The sequence below is a fragment of the Scomber japonicus genome, chromosome 8 (genome assembly GCF_027409825.1).
Source record: "Scomber japonicus isolate fScoJap1 chromosome 8, fScoJap1.pri, whole genome shotgun sequence".
Classification (NCBI taxonomy): domain Eukaryota; kingdom Metazoa; phylum Chordata; class Actinopteri; order Scombriformes; family Scombridae; genus Scomber; species Scomber japonicus.
In genome coordinates this window covers 19427618-19442014 of record NC_070585.1, presented here as the reverse complement: position 1 = coordinate 19442014, position 14397 = coordinate 19427618, and the positions used below count along the sequence as shown (strand labels likewise).

General features: G+C 40.0%; 1 protein-coding gene across 1 annotated transcript; it reads left to right on the top strand.

Moving 5' to 3' along the window:
- On the top strand, window positions 1–14172 carry vegfba (vascular endothelial growth factor Ba). The gene is made up of 8 exons (XM_053323978.1): window positions 1–538; window positions 4346–4397; window positions 4490–4686; window positions 4787–4860; window positions 4970–5005; window positions 7681–7764; window positions 9245–9493; window positions 10281–14172. Exons 1-8 carry the CDS (start codon window positions 461–463, stop codon window positions 10300–10302), a joined length of 792 nt encoding a protein of 263 aa, XP_053179953.1. The 5' UTR covers window positions 1–460; the 3' UTR covers window positions 10303–14172.
- Window positions 14173–14397: the final 225 nt, after the last annotated feature.

Below are 14397 nucleotides of genomic sequence, written 5' to 3'. Positions count from 1 at the left end.
ACTGACGGTGCCCTAAAATAAATGCAAGGAGGCATCATTCAAAGTTGAAACAAGTGTCACCAAAATATCATTATTCTGGGGTCACGGTTGGATATTAAATGACTCAAGAGTGGAACATTTTCAATTCAACGACTGAAAGGAGATAAAAGCTCCGGACAGACCAGAGTTTCACTCGTTCAGATATTATAACAAACTATCAGTAGAGTTTAGGTCTGGTCTGGTGTAGCTTACACTATCATTTCATCTAAAATGCTACATGATAAAGTTCTTCCTGCAGCACTGAAGATGCCACCCTGTGTGTCCTTTCAAGGAAGAGAGACTGGAGAATGAAAGCGGGATTTCTGCGTCTTTGATCGGGCACAGAGGCGACATACGGACAGCTTCTTCTTCTTTCTTTTTTTTTCTTTTTTTTTTGATTGGTCCAAAAAATATTTTTGCGTGCCCCCTGGACTCCTGCACAATGGGGATTATGCTTCAAGTTATTCTAGGAATGTTTCAATTCCTGCTGCTCACCAGAATACCGACGTCCCATGCCAAGGTACGTGTGTATGGACCACTGACCTCAAAGGACTGCATGTCTGAGGTGGTCTGAAGTGGCCAGTCTGCCATCAGCCATGAGGCCTAGTTGTTTTTTGGGTTTTTTAGGCTACCACTGATGACCTCTAGATTGGCAATTTAAAAACAGCCTTAATGTTTCAATTTTGTCTGTTGGGAGTATTGTGGAAGTTATCCCCTAGGTCAATGACACCTGTCACCTCAGGTCCAGGAACAGACAAACTATAATATATCTATAATTATTTATAATAGTCTTGTAGCATGTGTGGGACTGCCTGTGGTGCACAGTAATTGTTTTATAGTGACATTTATGATGTTTAATGTCTCACTGTGAATTAGGTACCAAGTTTATAAGCTTTAATTAATCGCTTTACTAATAGTTGATAACTAATTCAGGCTAATATCTGATTAATTAATATCGGTTGCCAGATCATAGAGAAACCTCCTCCAGCTCAACACATGCTTTGTCTTTTTATCTAACTAACTCAAATACATAAGGAGGACCCTGATAATGGACTATTCAAACCACTTCCTGAAAAGAGCTATACAGGACATCTGAAGCAGAAATACATTCATAAACCACATTAATACGAAAAGAATAGTTGGGAATTTTTTGGATTAAATATGCTTTCTTAATGGGAGTTAGCCAGAGGAGAAGATTGATACCACATCCGTTGGCTTAATATAGCATAAAGGCTGGAAACAAGAGGGAAAATAAGCACCAGTACCTCTAAAGCTCTCTTATCAACAAGTTGAATCATGTTTGTTTAATCTGTATAAAAAATAAAAAAGTAAAAACAACATTTTTTATTTATTTATTGGACTGGACCGCTAACTTCCTGAAACTGGTTGCCTGGCAACTGGTCGTTATAGCCCGCTACATAAACCTCCATACAACAGCTTGATTTACACATAGTTGTTTTTTGTTTGTTTGTTCATTTTTTAAGTTTTAAGTTTTGTTTTGTTTTCCATTAATTAAACAAACACGATATACCATGTTAATTAATGAGTTTGAGAGGTGCTGGTATACATTTGTTAGCCGTTTCCAGTTTTTGAGCTAAGCTAAGCTAATTTGGAAGTTAGCTTCATATGAGGTAGGAGTGTGGTATCAATTTTCTCCCCTAACTCTCAGCAAGAAAGCAAATAAGCGTATTTCCCAATGTCAAAATATTCTTTTAAGTTATTAATATCGACCATCCATTAGAAGTCTTCCTGATGAATTAACAAACTAACTAAAAATTCAAAGCAAGTGACATGTTGTACGAGGATTTTGCCACATCTGGCAACCTGAAATCAATCAATACAGTATAACCAATGCATATAGAATTAGTGATAAAACTATTAACTTACACATGGTGCCTGTTTAGATACTGGCACCATTAATTCTTTCTTATTTTTTTAATTTTGCGTTGATTATAGTAAAGATCCATTAGATGTGTTCAGTGATTGTAGTGACATGTTCCTCTAATATGACATATGGGCTCATCTGCCTTACACACATGCGTACAGAGACCTGCATGTGCTGGGGTTTTATTTATGTCTGGAGACTTCTATCAGGAACAGGCAGTCCTCAGAGGCAGTGTGGGATCCAGCGCTGTCTTTGAGCTGCTGTATACTGTATCTTTTAGTGATTCATCATCCTAGACACTACATGGCACTGAGCAACGCACGCTGAAAAGCCTCATCACCTGCTACTCACAGCTCGCCGTCTTACCCCCGAGACTCTCTGCTTATGTGTGATTTTCTGACAGCTAATCAGGAAAAGGGGTCATCGTCTTCCTCTGGTATAGCATTGAAGCTGAGTGTGGGAGAGATGGTGTAAAGCTGTGGCATGGGATATCTCTTTCTATCTCCCTATCTCTCGCATATATACACACACACACACATACTCAGACACACACACACATACACACACACACTTGGCTGTACATACAGTGTGCTCTGGGAGTGGCTTGAGGTGTGAGACAGTAGACAGACAGCACTCGGCTGGCACTCGTGTGTATGTCTGTGTGTTTGTGTCTGTGTGCACGTGTCGTTGCCAAAAGGAGGCAATCTTAGCCCCGTCTCAAAGGCTCATACAGAAATGACACACTTACTTCAGTTCACATCCTCCCCGTCACAAAATGGCCTCAGTCCTAGCTTAACCAAGAATCAATGAGGGCCAAGCCTGTGTGTGTGTGTGTGTGTGTGTGTTGAAGGGGGTGGAGCAGTTGAAGGGGGGCAACTGGACAAAGTCTACATTCCCTTACAAGTGGCCTTGGTCTTCACACACATGCATCAAGCTCAATAACAAATGTGCGTGTTATATAAAGTTATAAAATGCAGTATCTCTCAATTTCTCTGTTTTTGCCTCTCAGAGTTGACTATAGAAAATCAAACATGCGTCAAAAGTAACATGAACTGATATACAAACAAACAAAAAGAGGGAAACTACATTGAATTGATATAACTGTCAGAACAAAACCTCTACACCACATAAGCTGCAGTATTTGTTTCTTCTTTCGGTCACTTTCTAAAATAGTCGTCAGTGAGTAATTCAGCTATCTCATTATATCTACTGAAAGTTTTTGACGCACCATAATCAGGTAATAGATTTGAGGGCAAAGGTAGCAGGTACACAAACGCAGCAGCTCCCTCCCACATACCAAATCCTAGAGTTGACAAAAAGGTAGATTTTTGAGAAAAGGTCATTTCAGATAGACTTAATCCAAGTAGAAATTCATCATCATCATGACAGAGCATAAAACGTCTTGCATGTGTATCGAAGTTCAGATTTATCGTCAGCTTTTCTTGTTCATAGCAAAAGAAAAGGTGTGAAACAATGTTCTGCTATCTAACAACAACCAATATAAATCAAGCTTTAAAACAATGTCAAACAGGAGGCCTAAGCCAACAGCTTAATAATTACATTATTTAGTATGAAATGACAATGTTACTTGTTGTGTTGAGAAAATCATAACCAGACTCTGTGGCTTCCATCAGCTTTATGGAGCTCTACAGTGTGTTTTAGCTCAATTTTTAGGGTTTGTGCTCAATTGGAGCAGCCAAAGGGACATTACGACATTTACCCTAACCATACTCATGAGAGTTCGTCCCTCCAGCTGATCTTATCTAACATTTACCATTGTTTAGAACTTTACTGTTTTTGTTCACTCTCAGTGTCGTTTTTGGCAGGAGCAGGCAGCTAAAACCTCTAAAAATCCACTGTACACTAACTGCTCAGCATTAAATGGAAAACAGACACACAGTTAATGAAGGTTTAAATAAATATCACACATCTTGAAACTAATATTCTTCAGCATATGAGGCCGATCTAGGAAAATCTTTTAGGTTAAATTATGTTTATGGCTCACTTTGTAACATGTTTTCTCACAGAAATTTACTTTGACTTGATTAAATCTCATATAAATCTTAAAATTTGGTAGAAACCAAATTTAGCTTCATCAAAATGTTTGGTTTGGGCAGCCAAGTTTGTTTTTGCTGTTGCTTTTTTTACAATGGAAATCCGACTTTTGATTGTTGACATTGATATATATTGCATAAATTCATAGTATAAATCATGGAAATCAGCCTCCAACATATTGAGGTTATATTAAGATACTTAAAGTGTGTTTTATTTTACTATTGTAATAATTATTATATTGATAATTTACTCTCCTGTTGACTGTATCGCTGATTTTGCTTTCACTCTCTTTTATATCAAATTTTAACCTATTTGTGTGACCTCAACCAAGAAACCCTGAACTTAACTTTACATTAATTTTTTAAATACTTTTATTTCTCCCTCCAGCTTGCTCACTGGCGGCCGGCTGACTCCCCCAAATCCAGAGATGCTCGAGAAGGTAGAATGGCTGTTCCGACACAGACTCCTGCAGCACTTAATGGAGCTGAAAGAGAAATTAAAACATGCATTTTGTCTTTGTCTCTCCATCAGTGCGGCGGTGGTTGGAGGTGTACTCACGGAGTGGCTGCGAGCCTCGGGATGCTCTGGTGGAGGTTTGGCAGGAGTTGCCAGGAGAGACGCACCACCTCTTTGTGCCATCCTGCGTGTCGGTGAGGAGATGTGGCGGCTGCTGTGCTGATGAGGCCATGGAGTGTGTTCCCCTGCTCACACACACAATCACCATGGAGGTACACACAATCAACTTCAGTGTAAAAGCGGATGATTAATGTTGAAAACAGTGACGGGATGTTTGCAGTCGAACATGATTGTATTCTGTTTCGTGTGCAGCTAATGAGGACGTCCTTCATGAAACACGAGCTCGTTGAGCTGCCCTTCATCGAGCACAGCCAGTGTGAGTGCAGGTAATAAAAACACACACACTCAGTGTCTCTGCACTGAGGTGGAGATGCATGGTGCACCTGTTGTTCATTCACCTTCATACTAACACAAGTCTGTTTGATCTGTGCACAGATTAAAAGAACAATTCCGGCCAACGCCAATTACACGGTAACACCCCCCTCCTGTCCTTTCTCTCTGTCCCTCAGGATTTTAATATTCCTGCTTTTGTTTGTGTGTTGTAAAATCTTGTGTGATGTACCTCTAATGACTTTATAAAACCCTGTCTTGCAACACAATTTCTGCACTAATCATGCACTTATAATTCTGCTGATGATGCTATTTATTGAGGAGGGGAAATCCAAGTCAGGCTCAATTGCACTACAAAGAGGTCACATTTATCAGCTTTTCTTATAGTCCCGAACTGAGGCCAGCATGCTTTATTTCAAACAATCTGTCATTTGGATTGATTTCTCCATTTTGAAAGATCGTCCTGGCTAACCCAAATACAAGCAGCAACACCCATTTAATGTCAACATGTCTGTTTACTTTTGAGCTTAAACTGCAATTTAGTCGCTCTTAGTTGTCTGGAGTGATTAAACCAACAAAATCAGCCAACTACATGTAAACTGGTCTGCACTCTAATTGAAATTTTTCTTTTTGGAATTCAAAAGAGCCTTTTTGAACTTGGCAACTTGTTTGTTGATTTCGAACAGGTGTTTTTATTGTTCGCCATTGATTACAGTTTTTCCCATGAATTCAAGGCTTTTCCACAGATGAGCGCAATTTGCGTTTACAGTAATATACCATCAACAGACCTTTCAAAAAACTCACTCTTTGCAACCACATAACAAAAACTACAACAACTGCATTTCTGCACAACAACACCTAAACTCTTTTGCCTTTATTAGATACTTGAGAATGAGAATATAAAGAGTTAATGTGGCAAAGACAGGATCATACCAGGGAAATTGTGACAAATGACCTAATTATCTATTAAGTTTGAAGTCTCCACAAATTGATTTAGCAGCTTCAGACCTCCACACGTCTGAGGTTAAGTCAACATACACATGCTGGGAGGAAAGAAATCTTTCTGTCAGGAGGAAACACTCCTGATGTCCAGTTTTGTTGAGTGCGAGCTCGGACTGATGGCTATAAACTGTGAAAAAGAAGCTCCTGTTGGATGTTTGTCCGAGTGCCTCATACATGATTGCATCTTTAATGTTTATGTCCACCTGCTTCCTGTTAGGATGTGGACATAAATAAAGGATTCCAATGTATAAGTGTGCATGTGTATGTACATCTCTCTTTCTCACTCCTTTTTACCTTGGTCAGGCTTCATGTGTGTGCATGTGTTTTCCTCAATCTGTACTTATGAATGCGTACATTCACTAATATAAATGTGTGAGAGTTTTTATGTGTGTGTTAATATTTGTTTCTCTGTGTCTCTGTGGGTGGGTGTCCCTCAGTGAGTTAGCATCTGTGTGACTCTCTCCCAGCATTCCCTGGGATGGCCCGCATCCTGTTGTCACCATAGTGATGATTTTATCTCCCCTGCCATGTGCTCTCTCACAGACTGACGGAGCAGAGTCACGCATCCATGATAGTAAATTAGAGCTCCAAAGACAACAGCTGCAGCAGCAGCAGCAGCACAGTCTGTTAATAATGTCAGAGCTAAGCTGGTAAACACTGTCCACATAATTTGATATAGTTTAATATAGTTTACAGAAGATTAGATCAGACGAAGAGAGGGAAACAAACCAGTAAAAACAGAAAACAGAGCTGCAGGCAGATGCACTTTGCTGTTGAGGGCAGCAGGGTTCATTAAGGTGAAACTGTTTTTGCTCAATAAAGGTGGGGCATTAAAAACAAGGATAGTGATCAGAAAATTGTGGCCAGAGCTTGTTAAACTGCAGGGGAAATGGACATGACTCGCAACAAGTTCAGCCATAAAGTCTGCTCTTCTTAGATGTCATTGTGTTACCGCTTTGTTGATTTTTGTTTTATAATCCATACAACTGAGATAGAAATTACAACCTTAAAAATATACATATTGGAACCAGAAACATTAGGTAGGGATATTACATATAAGAGAGATGTAAAGACTTCACACTCGCTGTTGTGTAGCTACAACAGAGTAGATATCAAAGCATGATATGATACATTAAAGTAATGTTAAGTTTTCTTAAAGTTGTGAAATAAAACACAAATAACAAACATCATAAATCACTGTAGAAATATACACTTTTTTCTAATCATGCTGGTGTCAGATATTACATAGAAAAATGTAAAGTATGTGAGGCTGACTGTAAAGTCACTAAACCATGACTGTGAGCTTCCTGTTTTTGAAAAGGAGATCTAGCTCAGTTTATGAAGCCCTCAATGTTTGTTTTGGGCAAATTTAAAAGCGGTGCATTTCAGGAAAATTACATTTTGACTCAAATATAGGACTTGGCTGGGGTGTTGTTGTTTTTTACAATACTAGTGCAGATATTATATCTTACTTTTGGTTCTTACTTCAAGAAATATGAACATGTGTTTCCAACAAAACCATTTTTATTTAAACCAAACGTGCCAAATTTCTCAAATATTGTGTAAACACAAGCAGCTGCACAAGAATTTTGCTTGAAAAAGGCAAAATTAAGATTCAAATCAAAAACAGTCTAATTAAGTAAAGAGGAAACATAAGTATTCAATCAGGACATACAGCATTGGGTTCATTTAAGGCTACATTACATTCACTAACTAGATGGATGGAGACTGTTTTTACTGTGTTTGTTTGTTGTTTCATGCTAATTGAAAAATTTGTATCAGGTGTCAAGACTAAACCTTTTTTTAATTCACAGGCCCCACCTGAAGCCAACAAGAAAAGAGAAGAAAAAGCTGAGGGGAAAGTCCAGACAGAAGACACCTGGAACCGTCAGAGCTGTGTATGGTGGAAACTCAGCACATACCTGACATTTTTAACTCAATATACTACTCAAAGAAGAAACTAGACTATTTCTTCATTTTCTTCACTTACAGTCAATATTAGTTAGTATTTTCCAGATAATGTGAGTCAGAGTGAGAATGTTTGGATTGGAGAAAAAAAAACTAGGTTATCTGGACTACATTATTCGTGAAGGACAATTTGTTTTACAGCCACATTAGTCAAGGTCACACACACACACACACAGACACACAGACACACAGACACAGACACACACACACACACTCACACTCCTGAAACTCACTATTGTTTATACTGAACACAAAAGTCGAGTAAGCTACATTACAATACAATCACATTAACACAGTACAACACGTTTTTCTCAACATGAACTGTCATCAGTAATGTGACTCCTGATATAATCCACAACTCAGGCTGTGAAGAAGGTAATTTAGAAACATTTAAGGACATTAAGAGCATTTGGAAACAATTACCACTGTGATCTGAGGGGAACAGGTGGAACTTCAAACATGTTTAGGTGCCTAAATAATCATGATTCCCATGATCCTGAAGGATGAAAAGATTAGCACTCTTTTCCCCTCCAATTTGCTGTCAGTCATGACTGGCCCTGGAGGCCAGAGGTGGCTGGATTTGGGTGTGATGCCCCTCAGCACCCATCCATCACTCAGAACAGGCTTTATTCAGATTCTGGCAGGGGTGAAATCTGTATAATTTGCTTCCAAATGCCACCTTCTCTGTCCATGCCAGCGACAGGCGTGGTCACTGGGATCTGAACAAAGATGGCCCCTCTCTGCCTCATTAAGTAACTTCATTAAAGCCGCCAGCCTCCCGGGAAGACTGAGGCAGAACCAGCTCCAGTTAATGGACCAAATGACGTAGGCAACTTTCTCATACTCAGAGAGAAAGTACAGAGAGTATGGAGGAGAGACTTACAGCCTTAGAGGAAACTAGCAGATGAGCCATGGCAACGGACAGCAAGACTGACCGACAGAAAGAGCTGCAAAGGAAACTGTATCCCACATTAGTCACACATCCACACTCTGCACTGTGTGGGTTTGTTACGGACTATGGCTGTTTGAACAATTCACTTTCAGCTCTGGTGTGTGGCTCTAGTGACAGTAAAATCATTTTGTTGGTCTGTCCATCACTCCTTTATCTCGACTATTAAATGGACAGCCATTAAATTTGGTGCAGACATTCATGATCCCTAGAGGATGAATCCTGCTGAATTTGATGATCCTGTCATTTCCTCCATCGCCAACGTGAGGTTGACATTTGTAGTTTTGAGTAAAATGCCTCAACTTTCAGAATGGTTGCCATGAAATTTGGTGCACACGTTCATGTTCCCCTCAGGATGACATGTAACAGCTTTGATAATCCCTTTACTTTTGCATTAGCGCCACCGTCACCAGTCTTGTTAATCAGTGAACTAATCATTCTTATACCCTTTTCCTCTCCAGGACCCCTGCCCCTCCGACCTCTACTCCCTTGTTCTCTCCTTCTCCATCCCCTCTTCCCACCAGCTCCTCCCCCTCTCCCTTTCCTTTTCCCTCTCCTTCTTCCCCTCCTTCTCCCTCTCCGGGTCCTCGTTGTCAACCCTGCAGAGGGAGGAAGTGGGCATTGGACACAAAGTCGTGCCAGTGCCACTGCACCATCACTGCTGAGAGCTGCAGCCAGAAAAACCGGAGGCTAAATCCCCATCGCTGCAGGTTAGTCCACAAAACAAACACACAGAAAAAGAAATTTAGGAGCCGAGTGGTTCAGTTCCAGCCAGGGACTTTTGTTGCATGTCAAACCCATCTTTCTCTCCTCTTGTTTGCTGCCTGGTTCTTCACTGCCTGCCAAAATAGGCAAAAATGCCAAAAAATTATTTTAAAGAAAAGGCATGTCGCTTCAAGTTGTTTAAGCTGTTTTTTGGTCTTAACGAATATCTAACGTAAACATGACAATACAAACACTGGGGAAAGACAGTACAATTCAGGGATGGCAGGCTGTCCAATAATATCTGCCATTTTGAAAACAGGGCTCCAAACAATAGATCATTTAGGATTTAAGAATTAAGGTACATTTTTATGAGTTTAAATGAAGAAAAATCCAATCAAAGAGGCACCTTAAGTTATAGTAGTGCTGAGTAAAAATGATGTATTTTGTCCCCATGTACTCTTTTCAGAGTGTATTCCCATTTTTTTTCTGTCATAGCCAAAATCCATTTCCCACACAGATGTTACTTGAACTTTTGGTGCTATGAGAAAGCTTTGCTGCGGGTGCTACAGCAGGTGGACCATTGTGCAGGTGTCATGCACAAACCAGTGACCAGCTCCATCATAATTTTAGGATTTTCTTAAGATAGCACTGAACTTTTTCTCTTTTTCTCATTACTGCACTTTAAATAATTAAATAATAGTTGAAACAAGACTCATGTACAGATAGGAGAATCAGTTCTGTATCTGTCAAAAACAATTTCACACTATAACCTTCCTCTCTTTGTACTTTTAGGTGTGATGCCAAGAGGACTTGATGTGTCAGGCTGCTTCCCTTTTACCTCCTTCTCTCCACCAAATCCCTGCTGATTCACCCACTCTCAGCATCAGTGCCATGGAGCATACAGACGCTTGGATCATCTAGTACCTCAAAACTGAAGGAAATACCCACACGCAAGAATCTGTAGTAGCACTCTTGATAAGTAACATAAGTGCAGCATTACAACCTCAGTATACTGTAGATCTACATCTGTGTGCAAACATCTCACCACCTCCTTGCTTCTGTGGCAAAGCGTCTGTCAGTACAAATGTATATGCGTCTGTAGACATGTTGATTCACAAAACACATCCCATGAGTGATGGAATGAAGGTGGCAGCATAATGGCAACTTTGAGAGAAGTTTTTAAAACCTTTCATGATGGACACAGAGCTGTCTTGCTGTTCTTCAGAGGTTGAACTCTTTTGAGTGACAGTTCAACTTCAGTAAAAGAAAACACAAATAATCACACCGTGAAGTTTTATGCAGATGTCCGACGTGTTGACGCTTCAGTGGAACATGTGACATGTTGTTGAAATGCACGTGGAGACAGATTCCAGGTTCAAGTCAAGGCCAGTGTTTTTGACAAACAACTGCAAACCAAGCATAGGTGGACACATACACACTCAGATATACCAGAAGGACAGAGGACATGCACATGAACTGGCACCCCTGCGTGCATGGGCCTATAGTCGAAGTGAATGCGTGGATGGAGTGTATCTGTGTGGTCTCCCTGCTGAAAGACCCACATGGGTTATCCCTGCAGCCGTTCTCTCTCATTCAAAGCATATGACCACGGGCTGGTTTTCCAAGCCACTTTCCAGCATTTGTTTAATTTGGGCCTTTTGTCTCCATCTTTTCTCGGCTCCTCGATTGAAAGCAGCCGCTTTGCCTCTCTTTGCATCTCCTTTAGGCAGTGAGGAGAATGACAATAATGAGGGCTGGCGGCAGTCCACTGCTTCACACACAAACATTCACACTTACACCAGGAACACAGACAACACACACAATCTCACTCGCCCTGTGCTGCAGCAAGCACACACACATGCATATTTACACACAAGCACACATGCAATGTGAAATGAATGCAGGTAGCCATAAGCTTTTGTTCGTGCCACACCAAGTGTGCAAATATATGTCAGTCGTTTATATTTGCAATTTACTGCAAAGTTTTCATTGAATATTGTATTATATGCCTGTGTTTTATATTTTATTATAATTCTGTCATGATGATTGAGAAGATATTCTATATTGCAGAATGTGTCTTTGTTTTGTTTTGTTCATCTTTAATCCGTCTGCATAAAGAGTCACGCTGGGTGGCCAGCTATGTACACACTCAGCATCTAAACCGATACCCAAATGTATTGAATTTAAACAGAGACGGCTCACACATGGCCACAAATGGGAGACTATATACATTATAATGTGTAATTCAAACAATCAGCAGGGCAGTCTTGTCTGTGGCACACAGAAACCAAGCAAATAACTGTTCCCAGTGCAGTGAAAGGAAAACATGGTTGTTTTTGTTGCATGTTAGAGCCTCGATGGAAAGAGTATTATTCATTTGGAACATAACTTGTTTATATTCTGACTGAATCTCACGGTTTAACTCCATGTTAGTTCATGACTGCTTGGCTGCAGGGTGGGAACAGGATTTGAACTGTGACTGTGGCAGAAAGGATGAGGCCTTGAACAGCTTGTCAAAGCCAGAGCTCTGTTGACGTGAAGACCTAGAGGACATATAATGGCAGGTCAGGGAGTTGAAACCTATTTTCAGGACCTTTTTAGAGTCTGCGTCCTGTGCTACAGTTTTACTGAGGACATTTACAGTGATGTCTTTGCTCTGTGGTAAACAGCAGGATTGAGACTCTATGATTCATGATTCATGTATGGACTCTCCCCAAGGATTCAAGTGCTTCTGCTGATTGAGGAATAGTCACTCAGAAACAGCGTGCAGTCCAGAGTCTGAGTCTAGCCTTGAGTAAAAGAACTTTGAGTGATTGTGATAAGCTCTGTATTTATACTCTCCTGAGATGAGATTATTTTTTCCACGCTCAAGTTTATTGTCCAGTGTTTGTTATTACTGTCAATCAATGCTTCAATCACTACCTCTATATATAATGTATTAATGACCAAGTATTAGAGTATTGTTGTTACTTTCCTCTCTGTTATTTCAGACCTCGCTACGATAACAATGTTTTTATTTACATTTAGCAATAAGCGCAGGCTCTGGGGCTGCAGTAGGTCTGTAGTGATTACCACAGGTTAGAGGAGCTTATAGGAGTTTTCAGTGCGTCTTAGCGATCTGAAGGGAAGCTTTTTTTTTTTTGAGGAGAGCTGCACTGGTCCTCTGAGTACAGACCAGACACTGTGTGATGATGTGGAGCAGGAGACAGTTTCCCAAAACCTTTGTAGCCACTAATCATGACAATTCATGGCTTTAAGGAAATGGTTTGACATTTTGGGAAATACAGTTGTTTACTGTATTGCTGAGAGTTACAGTCTGGACAGTTAATATCAAGCTGCAGACAGCAGCTAGTTAGCTTAGCTTAGCATGAAAACAGGAAACAGGGAAACTGCTGGTTCTGTCCAAAGGTAACAAAATCCACCAACCAGCACTTCTAAAGCTCATTAATCAATATGTTCAATATAATGAAAAACAAAATGCCAGACTATTTCTTGTCTGGGAGCAACCAGTGGACACTTAGATTACTGCCTGGCCCAAAACTCAACTGTAAGATGTTGAATTGTCTTTTTTTTTTTTTGTGTGCAGGTTTTTAAAAATTACATCTATAACATGTTAATTAGTGTGCTTTAGAGATTCTGGTTTCTTGTTTCCTTTGCTCACTAATGGTGATTGCTGGTAATAATTTTCTCATCAAATTCACGCTAGGAATGCAAAAACGTATTCCCCAAATGTCAAACTAAGAGTTTTGCTAACTTACTGACATATTTGCACAAGAATGCATTAATTGCATAAATTGATCAATCTTTCAGCCTTCATTTGTTATTATAATATTGCATTTTGTGAGTGAGCAAATCAATGTTTTGGGAAAGCTAAGAGTCCCTGAACTCCAGTACAGATTGCACTTGTGTTTGAGATTGAAAAGCACACACTGTACGCTGTTCCACTGGAAAAACTTGTAATGAGGATTGAAGTGAAGCAGCGAATGGACTCCATGCATGCAGACATACATATCAAAAACATTCCACCTGAACGACTCGAGGTGCTTAGATATAAGGAAACTATACATTATATTCCAGCTGGATGCACTGGGACCTCCAGTGATTTCAGCATCACAACTCCTTGTGTCAGTATCCTGGTCCTGTGTCAGTATCAATGTGCTTTATATCTATATCTATAAGGTAGTCCTGTTCTAGCCTCCAGTGTCTTAGCAGCCTATAGAGACCCCTTACTAAAGTATATAACATTTTATAATCTCTAATATCCAGCCATGACCTTGTGTATGACGTAGTGCATACTTTAGAAATGTATTTGTAACTTCATTTTAGCTGTTCTTAAATCTCTTCTCTGCAAGTATGTTGTACGACTGTAGCCAATGTATAAAGAAAAACAACACTCTTTTTTTGCTGCTACACCATTTGTGCCCTATTATGATGTCTTTGTAGAAAACAATGCAGTTTTATGTTGTATTAGTATACTATAAATGCCAATTAATCAAGTCAATGTCCACATAAAAGTGTATACTTCATTGTCAAATATATTGAAAATGATACAACCGTGATGTTACAGGTGTTATTAAAGGAAATGTCTTATTTTTCGTATATACACCTCTTGTTCTCTCCCTGCCACTGTTTATCTATACTCTGATGTCCCCGTCTAACGTCCCTCTGGTTTGACCTCATCTCTCCTCCCTCGCCTCCATTCCCTTTGTTTTAATGTCGTTTGACGGTAATGAAAGGTAAACAGGCATTTTTGATTACAGTGCCACCCTGGGAGTTGGGGACGCACACCGTGTGTGTGATGTGATGTGATGTTATGAGACACAATATTGTTCCCACTCCTCCTCTCATCTGTTCTGCTGAGTCAGAGGCTGGTCGAGTACAAAGGTGTGCATCCCCACACTGTGCGTGT